General features: G+C 40.9%; 1 protein-coding gene across 1 annotated transcript in view; it reads left to right on the forward strand.

Moving 5' to 3' along the window:
• The first annotated feature begins 509 nt into the window (after positions 1 to 509).
• The window catches only part of fbrsl1 (fibrosin-like 1), a 109,301-nt gene continuing 98,478 nt past the window's right edge, over positions 510 to 11,332 (forward strand). The window contains exons 1-2 of the mRNA XM_025053436.1: positions 510 to 1,465; positions 9,048 to 9,272. Coding sequence (XP_024909204.1) covers positions 1,181 to 1,465; positions 9,048 to 9,272 — 510 coding nt within the window. The 5' untranslated portion in view covers positions 510 to 1,180. The remainder of the gene's footprint in view (positions 1,466 to 9,047; positions 9,273 to 11,332) is intronic.

An 11,332-nucleotide genomic window follows, 5' to 3' on the forward strand; every position in this document is an offset into this window, starting at 1 on the left:
CTACAACAGAGAAATATTGCATAGACGAGAGTAAAGGGGGAAAAATAATAAAAAAATTGAGCCTTCTAGGAAAAAAAGGATTTGTCATGTTTTTCACGTTGCAGTTATCGAGGCACGACCTCAGCAATTCCGAGCTGTCAAAATTGTCCAGGAAGACATCGTTGCTTAAGGCCCTGAGTGAGTCTCTTTTGTCGAGTGTAGCTGGTAAATTGCCTCTAAAGTAGCGAATTACCCCGTAACGTGTCAGACAGCGGAAGCCCAGCAGGCACAGAGGCGGGGGTTTTCTGTAGTTTTGCTGTGACGACTGGTTCAACAGACGTCTAGGTTCAAATCCCACGGCTCTATGTTTAAATCGGTTTTAATTACTGCTGGAGTTTCTAACGGTTGAAGTGTATGTTATCTGTCATATACATCAGGAGGATATACTAACCATCTATCCTAATGTCAATCAGATTACCACCTGTACAACTACGGGGGGGGGGGGGCTGTGCCAAAAGGGGTACATACACCATAGTTTGAGACCCATTTGGGTTTTAGAAAGCTGAGGTCAAGTCAACAGTGTGTGGGTTAGGTCACTCTCCTGCGGTAGGGCTCGGCAGCTGCTGGGCCGTCAGTGGGTTTGTTCTGGACGGACACTGTCCAGAGCGTTTTCATGTGACAGCCCTGGATTGTGTACCATGGACCAGGATGCTGGAAACCAACACACGGCAGCTGCGGCTCCTCGGCGCGGTCTGCGGCGTGTCTCCTTCTAATTAACACATCGACGCAACAAAAGTTCCAGAGCGGCTGTCATTTGTGTATATGAACCGATAACCGTGGCTGCTTCAACCGACACCGCGTAGACACAGAGCGGACCGAAGCCTGGATCCATGTCGACTCTCTCTGTCTCTCTCTCGTCCTCTCTCTCTCTCTCTCTCTTTCTCATTCGCCTGGGATACTTGGAATATTTATTTACAGTGATGGAGGTTTGGAAGGGTTTTTTTCAAGGTCATCGCGTCTTTTACGGATGTATTTCACGGTCTGTTATTTAAACCACCACGTCGATCAGCGCTGGTGACAGCGGGGATGACAGTGATCGGATGATTTGAAGACAGCGGCGGCGTCAGTCTGAAACCGTTAGACCACGGATCATCATTTTTATTACAGTTCTGGTTTTAAACTACCAACTCCTTGTCAACACATGGACGGGCAACTGAAGAAGGGCAGGAGATTGCGCTCCAGACGAGAGCGAGTGTGCAGGCTGCGGAATTCTCTGGTCATAGATGCCCAAAGCCCAAACTCCTCCTGCTCCGACAGCCAGCGGCGGCACAGTCCGGGGAGGGACATCGCCTCCGTGCCCGATAAGAAGCACTGCGCAGCCGCCGCTCGAGCTCCGCGGCGGAAGAGGAGAGGGTCGAGCTCGCAGGAGGAGGACATCATTGATGGGTTCGCCATCGTCAGTTTCTTCAGCCTGGACCGTCTTCAGGTGAGAGGCTTGAGAGGTTTGAGCTCCCGCCGTCACAGACTTTATGGTGCTCAGTTAGGTCCCGCCCCCCGGAAAAAAAAAGTTTCAGTTCACGTAAACTGACTTCTTGGTTTTTAGAGTCTAATATTACGGTTTTCCTTGAAGCAAGCAACAAAGTACCGTGAACCTAAGAGATCAAAATGTCAACTGTTAAGATTACTGAAAAATGACTTTCAAATTTGCAAATATGGATTTAAAAACAATCATTCAAATAATTGAAAAACTAAACAATTCAAACCTATGACCATAGTTTGGAGTAAAGAATTAGCCTAATACCCCAAATTGGTCCTTGGACTGTGTAAAGAGGTTGCGGTACCTCAACGTTCCCACCCCCATTCAGAGTGTGAAACCGGAAGGATGTAAAATAACATTAATCACAGAGGGAAGTATAAGAAAATAGCTGTCTAAGCTATCTAAAAAAATAGTAAAAAAAAAAAAACACGGCAATAACAGTAGCAAGAAAAGGGCAACAGGTGTTTAACCGCGGCCCTTCCGATACTTCCCCCAGTGTTACAGGAGGAGGCATATATTCTTCCTTCTTAGTTAAGAGAAAGATGTGACTAAATATGGTGAAGTCTGCTGTTTCTGTTCAGATGGTTCTGATTTGTTGGTATATTTTTTTATCTTGTTTTGTTTTTCTTTTGGGTGTTACTGCCCACTGGACTCAATTATTCTGTTTGACTGTTCAGATCTCATTTTAAGAAACTGTTCGTAGTGCTGGGGTTAATGTTAATGCCACATTAACATTGTCTTCAAGGCAACATGTTGCGTTTGAGGTCTCACTGTGGAAATGTCACCCCTGCTGGGATTAAACATGAATTGGATATACACGCCGCTCAGGTACTTTGTACCCACACAGGTCACGTTATATTTGAAGGTGATGACCACCAAAGATGCTATTTTTGGAGATGGTGACCTCATTTAAAAGCTCATCCCTCATACACCAGGCACCTCATACAGCTGTGGCAGTGGCATTACTCACTCCTCCACGTGTATATATACACACACACACATATATATATATATATATATATATATATTTCAGTAGATATATTAAAGTCATTGTTCAAACATAGAAATGTTCAACGCCTCTGTTTGTCAAGTAATAAAAAAAAAAAGACTGAGAGCTGATCTAAATGTAATGAAAAATGTTTGATGTTATTAGAACATACGTGTCAAACTCAAGGCCTGGGGGGCCAAATGTGGCCCGACAAGCTGTTTTGTGTGGCCTGCGGGAGCTTAAAAAGAGTTTCTTAACCTGAGAAGTTAAACGTTTTTATAATCATTCAACCAATAATCCTTTGCAGAAACATGTATTAGTCTGTTATGAAATAGTTACAACCTATACCAGCGGTCCCCGACCTTTTATGTTCCAAGGACTGGTCAACCAGTACCAACCGTTACTACAGACAGTAGTAGAGTGTTGAAGGATTATCAAATGTTAGACACTTTTCTGTTTGTATCAGATTGAATGACCTGTTATATAAATGCTAAGTAAATGGATATGACTGGATTTTCTTTGAATTAAGTAAATTTGTAAAAATTAAGTACATTTTTTGTGACCCACTGTGGCCTGGTACCAAATGACCTATGAATTGGTACTGGTCCCGCGGCCCTTCAAGGGGAACTGTATAGCTGATGTGGCCCCCTGGTGGAAATGAGTTTGACACCCCTGGATTAAAGAAAAGTACCTCAGAGAGCAGAGCCTATACTGAAACCCACTAACAGCAGAAACATTGATAGTACACAGCACAAAAATACTACAACACAGCTGTTACCTCTTAGCTTCAGGTACTTATGTTTCAAGGCTGAGCAAATGAACCATAATGTGAAATGATACTCATACGACAGCTACTTACGTAAAACAATGAAATTTGCATTCAAATAGAATTGTTGACGTCTCCATTACAATAAAATGAGGGACTGTGGCGAGGCCGCCCCCCCCCCCCCCGCTCCTTTACTACCATTTCTTCTACATGTAATAAGGAAACGAATAAATTATTTATTTTATGAAGTGCTTAGTATAAATGAAGGCAATATTCACATCTAGAATCACTTGCTTCTCCTGTGGTCTGCTGCTTCTTTTTCCATGTTACCACAGCGTCTAAATGTCATTGAAAGAGACCAACAGTGTGACGTAATAGCGATATAATTGTTAAAGATGTGTATGAAAAAAAAATGACTTTATTTATTGTAGATCTACGTGTTTCTCTATGGCAGGATAAACAGCAGAAAGTCCCGACTGGTGTTAGGAAGCTTTGACTAGGGAACCAGGCAGTGTTGGCTGCCTGCTAACAGCCTAACATCTGCTGAGAGCAGGAAGCATTCGAGGGATAATTAAAATGAATGACTTCAAACTCATTACCCAGGCCCCATTGCTGAGCAGCAACAAGCTGTTTAACAAGATGGACGGCAATTATTTGGGGAGTTGAAAAGACAATACAACCATCACACCAACTAAGAGAGACAAGATAGATGATAGATGATAGATGGATGGATGGATGGATGGATACTGTAGATAGATAGATAGATAGATAGATAGATAGATAGATAGATAGATGGACAGATAAATAGATAGACAGATAAATAGATAGATAGATAGGTAGATAGAGAGATAGATAGAGAGATAGATAGATAAATAGATAGATGATAGATAGATAGATTTGGTTTTTTTTTAAGGTGAAAAGGTCACAGAGAAGACAGTACCTTCAGTTTCAAAATAAAAGACTGTTCCATTTACTGTACTACTTAAAGTACAGCTATATCAACACAGCTGATTCTCACCTGAGCATAAACTCATTTTAACTACAAAACATCACCAATAAATGATGGTGTTATTAGTATAAAAGTCCAAATCATCTGGTGGGAATTCGTACGCAATCCCATTTTGATTGAAAAAAAATTTCCTTAAGTGTAAGTTTCTGTTCCCTTTTCCAGTAAAATCTTTAATTTCCTGAAGGGAACTTCCGCGGGATTAATACATTTCCTTCTTTCTGCTGACAGAAAAATAATCAGTTTTTGAGAGCTACCTTTGAAGGCATCGTTTTAAAGGGCCTATTCAGTACCAGGAGCTTTGCGATATCACATTTCTGTGATACACTGCAGTCTTTTGTCCAAACTTTTCCTCAGTAGTCACACACACAGTAGATAGCCCTAAAACTATAACACATGATTTAACATTTCATTACACCGCGCCCTTCACCAACCACGTTTTTGTCTTCATAAGTAAAGCAGTACTGAATAAACAGTACACGGGTACTCAGAGCAGAGCACTGATTTTTTACTGCAAAGAGAAACCAAAGGTCTTTTGTTAAGCTGCTATGTGTAATTATTTAACAGTGGCACAATTACCTGTTCTTGGCACACAGTGAGACTAAGGGTGACTGCACACCGGCATCAAAGTCTTCTACTGGAGTAAGAAGAACAACACCTGCTACAAACTGCTGCCCATAGACAAGGAGAATCACAGCACAGTGGTTCCCTGGACATTGTCTACAGACTGAGGATGTATCTATGAGCAAAACAGCTGTCTATAGTCGCTAAGCTAAGGCCGTACGAGTGTAGCATACCAGTACATAAAGATAATTTGTTATTGTGCTTAATGGCGGTGAGTGTTTTTCTCCAAGGTTCCACCACAGAAGATTTGGCACAAGGTTAATTTTTAATTGCTCTTAACATGACATAATAAACATCATAAAATCTCTCCCTGTCAATTACTAAACATTAACGATACTGAGTCAACGTCTGTAAATCATTCCACCCGTGACTTGGTCATTTTGTTTGCCAACAGCTTTAAATTCCACTCGCTTGTTAACACGCTCCTAATTATGAAACCACAATTAACATTAAAATAACAAACAACGTTCAACATAGCAATTAAAAAAAAGATTAAAAAGATGAGTGTGAGTGACTTCCTGCTCGAGTATGTGGAAATGATAACTCCAAGATTGCTTTTGTGTGACATATTCCCTAAATTATTTCTTGATTTTCATTTGCCTACCTTTTTAAATGATATATTTTATTATTATTATTACTTAATGACATGTTATTCTCAGCATGTGATGCATGATTCTGTTAATATGCTACAGTAACAGTATACAGTATAGGACCTAGAGAAAAAGCCAACCACAAAAACAGACACTGTAGTCTATACGTGTCAAACTCAAGGCCGGGGGGCCAAATGTGGCCCGCAAAGCCGTTCTGTGTGGCCCGCGGGAATAGGCGACCAGATTGAAAAATCGTTAGGTTAAAATTTTTATTACTTCAATTATTATTATTATTATTATTATTATTATTATTATTATTATTATTATTATTATTATTATTATTATTATTATTATTATTATTATTATTATTATTAATTATTACAATTCTTTTTACTTCAATGCTGACGAAGACAAAAACGCCAAAACTAAGAGACTACAGGTTATAAAGATATATAGATACAGATAATACACATATCGTTTTACAAATCCATTTCGTGTTCAATTGTTATGTCACAGTTAACAAGTTACAGGCCCTAGTTTGACGCAGCTTCTCACCCTACAATTCGACCTGATGAAGCAGAAAATTGCTGTGCACAGAAGCGAGTTCACTGGAAAGATCGTTTTGTAGCTATCAACTGATATGCTTTCCCTCCACAGTTAATAATGTGAACAAATGGATCTTTTTACAAAATGACTCAGCACTCAAGTGATCTAGTGTCAGGAAGTGCTGTCAAATAGACTCTTAGTCTGGAATGATTTTACCCTTGATTAACAGGATGATTCAGCCTTAAATTGTTGTGCTGGGTTGGTGTCCAATTTTTTTTTTTTTTTTTTTTTTTTTGTATTTCTGAAAAAGCCAGGTGCTCTGGGAGGGTTTTCTGTGAAAGGAACAAAGAGGGAAGTTTACATCTAAATATCTTGGCCTAAAATAACCCCAACCATCCAGAGCTAGTTTAAAAAGGCTGCTGTTTCTCTATGTGCCCACCAGAGCGTGAGCAGAAAATGTCTTATCACGTCCGCTGTCGTCACCAAGACCTTCTGAGATACAGTAGATTGGATTCAGGTTCTGTCTGTGGGTTCTATCCTTCAGCTCAGAAAGACGACTTCATTTCAACTTGCTTACGTGTTGTACTGGCAGCTTGGCACCCAAACAACAACAACAACAACAACAAAAATCAGAGACAGGAGCTATTGACAGACGGATGCCTCCAACACACTGGTAAACACTGGGCTCTTTCTTCACATTCACCTACAGACTGGCAGGCACATGGCTAACATGAGCAGGGAACATACAAGAAACTTGACTGGAGCAGTTGTCCTTAATCGGAGCTGTCACAAACACAACACAATGACTCTGTGATTACACACAGTATCAAAGCTATGTCCAGGATTCATGCCAATGTGTGTGTGTGTGTGCGTGGTTAGGCAATCAAACCCATAAAAAGTGACTTCATCAGTTTGTCTGGCAGGGTGTGAGTCACTATGATGGACGGAAACAAATCAGTGTGGAAGGGTCACTCAGCTTAAATAAAACTACCTGCAGTACTGCGTTTTAAAAACGTCAGTGAGGCTTGCTAAATGATACACGGGATTTTATCAACCGCTTAAAATACACCAGTACAACAATAGTACAAACAGCAGGAGGAGAAGGAGGTAAAGTCAGTAGTGATGGAGGCATAGAGATCATCTCAAGATCAACTGAAGTATTGTTAGGATTTTTCTGTATTATTGTGCTAAAGCTGTGGCGCTTTGTCATTGGTGTGGAACCCCAGGGTTCACCTCCTGGGAAAGATCGAATTCCAGTTAGGGCGGTTGGTAACTTCCAGTGGACTCACCACCTGCAGGAAGGTTCGGGGGGGTGGGTACGGCGCAGTGTGATTTGGGTGGCGACTGCTGCCCCCGTGACCTGGTAACAGATAAGCGGATGAAAATGGATGGATGGATGGATGTGCTAAAGCTACAAAAATGCTACATGTTATGCTATTGCTGTTCATATTGGCATGAAACTAAGTATGTAATTATGTGGTACTCTAATGAATTATTTGTGTATTTCTACTTGATACTGAATCGACATCGAAGCATTTAGGTCAATATCAAACTTATCCGACGGCAAAATGAATCATGAGATTCTTAACAATACCAAGCCCTAACTTGAAATATTAAAATGTCGAGGAGTTAAAGTGATCAGATGTCTCGAGTGTCTCTTAGTAACCGTTTCTGAGTCTGCCTAGAGGGGAGGCTGTGGGAGGATAAATGGATGTGGTTAAGAGTGGTTCCTCGGAGAGTCACTGAAGATATATGTTCACTTCATTTGTTGGCCTTTGTGTTAAGTGTTTGTGTGTGTGATGGAGAGCCTACTTAACACTGAAGGGTGAGTGCATTCCCTCTATAAAGACACAAACGGGGGTCAGCTGAGGCCGTGGGGTTGGACTCATACACCCAGACACGCAGCTGCTGTCAGACACACAGTAAGCAGACAGTAATTCCACAGCGCATTGACTCACCGCTCTGTGTTTAATGCTCCGCGGAACGTCTGAAAACTTCCTGGCACCGTGAGAGATTTAAACGCCGCCTCTGTGTGAAGGTGATTTTTACACCAAGAGCGAAACTCCTCGCAGTCAGTTTCTAGTGAAAATAATTCTAGACTAAGAGACAACAAAGTGTAAAAACAAAAAGTCTTTCTGAATCGTGTTTTTAATACAGCTTTTTACAGGACGAACCTGAAGGGGGCCAGGGGGTATAACTAAACGGTTTGTTTGTATTTGCTTTGTTTTTCTTACACGTATATTTTCATATCTTTTTTTTGTTAATCTTTTTCCGTCACTATTTGAAAGGACACTGACATTGTACTGTTTGCTGTTTGCAAGCAAGCTGAACATTTCGTGTGATTTGTGCAAATTGGTACTTTACAGTACTAGCAAAATCAACAAACAAATCCCAGAACCCTTTATCCCGGAATATATTGTCAGTTGAAAGACCTTATTTCTTTGGTATACTGACCTGTTGTACAGGTTTATGGAAATGTGAATACTGTTGGTCACTCTTGCCAAGAGTGGCGCTTTGGCCCAGAGGCAATGTCTCTGTCATTGGTGTGGAACCCCAGGGTTCACCTCCTGGGCAAGTTCGAATCCCGGTTAGGGCGGTTGGTACCTTCCAGTGGACTCACCACCCGCAGGAAGGTTTGGTACGGTGCAATGTGATTTGGGTGGCGACTGCTGCCCCCGCGACCCGGTAACGGATAAGCGGATGAAAATGGATGGATGGATGGACTCTTGCCAAGAAATCTAATACTGGAAATGCGGAAAAAAGTGTAATACAAAAACAAATATATATATATATATATATACTTATATATATTTATATATATTTAAAGTATAAATATGTATATTAATAATATAATATGTAATAAAATAAAATATATAATATTATATTATATAAAAAATATAAAATTAATAATAAAAAAACACATTTTCTAATAGGTAATAAAGATTGGGGATGGTTTAAAAGAAATGTTTACAATAACAATATTTACCATGCATTCTTTTTTCTGTCTGCAGAAGAAGAGCAGATTTGGGAAGACCAGGGTGAAGAAGGAAAGGTGGAAGGACAAGAAGAAGGCACAGCAGCAGAAGAAGGAAGAGGAGGAAATTAAGGATGAAAATGAAAATGTCCAGCCGGCGGAGGATCCCCTGGAGGATGGTTTCCTTCGTCATGTTCAGCGTGAGCAGGAGAGGATTAATGAGCGACTGCTGAAGAAGACCTACTCCAAAAAGAACAAAATGGTATTTCCTTTTTCTTTTTAATATTCTTTCATTTTCTATGTTTTATTTTTTGGAATGTAGGCAACAAGTAGTTGGACAAATTTTGTGACTTAATCATTTGCTGATTTGGGAATTGAGGGAATGTAAATTTCAATTAATTCAATCGATAAACATTTCATATGAGATTGAAGGAGGCCTGAAAACATCATGACAAATGGAAGATGGTTATGGTGGAGCCTTCAGTAGGTCAGCGTGTACGTCAGCGTGTTAATGTGTCACGTGATTCATCAACTGAAATGATCCAGAGAAGCTTCAAACAAACAAACAAACAAACAAACCGAGCCTCAGTTGAAGTTTTTGAAGCAGCTTGATCTGAAGAACAGTTTTCATTCACTCTCTACACTGTTTTACCGTAATACAACACTGCCACCTAGTGCATCATATAGTCATCGCACCTTTTTGAGAGAGTCGGTAATGGTTTTTTTTTGCTTCAATCAGATTGCATCTGATTGTCCACTAGGGGTCACTGCTTGCATGGAGTCGAGGCCTTTTCGGACTCTCTCTTACGTCAGAGGTTCTCCACCTTTTCCAGTGATGAAACTCCCTGCACTGATGGCTGTAAAAAAAAAAAGAACATTTATTCTGGTCTCTCTATGGAAACAATAACTACAAAAGAATGAGTCAGTAATAGTTTTAAAAAAAATTCTCATTTCAAACAGATCAAACCTCTGCAGTTTTATTGACACATCATTGACTGACGTTGTCTAAAACCTGAGCAACTACATGACTCGTGGAGTCAACTGTTGATGTTGTATGATGTCTGTGGGCGTGTCTAGGATGACAGCTGATAAGGGGTCCGTGGTCCTTTGAGGGAAAAGATCGGGAGGGTGGCGCATGTAAAAAAAAAACAAAACCCCACAATGACTGTGTGTGTGTATCGGATGATGTTGGAGAAACCATATGTAAAACAAACAGAGGGTGTAGGCGTAATTTGATGGGGGTGGGGGTGATGGGGGTGTTAAGTAGGATTGCCTTTGAACCACAGGTTTTGTACAGCCCAAGGCTGAATGTTGATGGTGGTGTTGACCTAACCCACTGTGAGAGTCCCTGTGGAGCTGGATCCAGATGGAGAGTGTGGGTTTTTTTCTTTTGGTTTTTTTTTTTGTAGTCGGTTCTGTGGGGAGAGAAAAGGCCATGGTTCAATGCCTGGTCTCTGAGCAGCAAGAGAGGAACCAGAGCATCAATCAATTAAAAAAAAACCTCTGAAGTCAAAGCTGCATATATTGTAGTATGATGTTTGTCTGCAATGATCACTCCCTGTCTTTGACCTCTAGAGGGTGATAAGTCCACATTAAATGCCCTGTACCCCGACTCAAATATACAGTTGTTGTGTATTGTTTTAGATACAGTCAGGGAAACTGACTGTGTCTTATGCTCCAAGGAAAAAGAAAAACACGTAGGCTAGTTGCTAGCTTGTATTTTGTCTTTATCAACATGCTAGCACATAATGAATCAGCAGCCGGTTGGCTCTAAATCTCCCGAGTGTCATTGCTGCCACCTAATGGCCCTATTTTTCACAACTGTTCTATTTTCGTTACTGCTGTTACAGATTTAGCTTGTTGAATTTGACTTTTTTTGTGTGTGTACTTTCAGTAGTACTACAAATCTCTATTACTACTGATTGTCATTTTTATTCACGTGAGATAGATTTTGTCGTTGCCTTTGTGGCCATACAGACCGATTTATGTGGTGGTTATTATTTTATCGCCTCCTCACCTGATTTAACAGCGGCGTGTCCTTCATTAACACTGGTCTCCATCACGGTGTTGGCGACGAGCTGCGATGCGTTAAGAAGTTAAAGGCCAGGCCGGCGCGCGACACTGAGCTGCAGACGGAACACTGTCACCAATTAGCAGCGCGTTGTTACCATACTGATTGGATAATATCTGAGCAGCGCACTGAGCTGTGAACGTGTCGAGCAGGGTCACAGAGTCAAATTAGCCTGGTGGCTTCAGGTTTAATTATTCAGCTGCAAGTTGTCTATAATTGCTCTTCGTAGTGCACTTCCCCTCCCCCTGCAA

This window comes from Cynoglossus semilaevis, chromosome Z (genome assembly GCF_000523025.1).
Source record: "Cynoglossus semilaevis isolate Cse_v1.0 chromosome Z, Cse_v1.0, whole genome shotgun sequence".
Lineage (NCBI taxonomy): Eukaryota > Metazoa > Chordata > Actinopteri > Pleuronectiformes > Cynoglossidae > Cynoglossus > Cynoglossus semilaevis.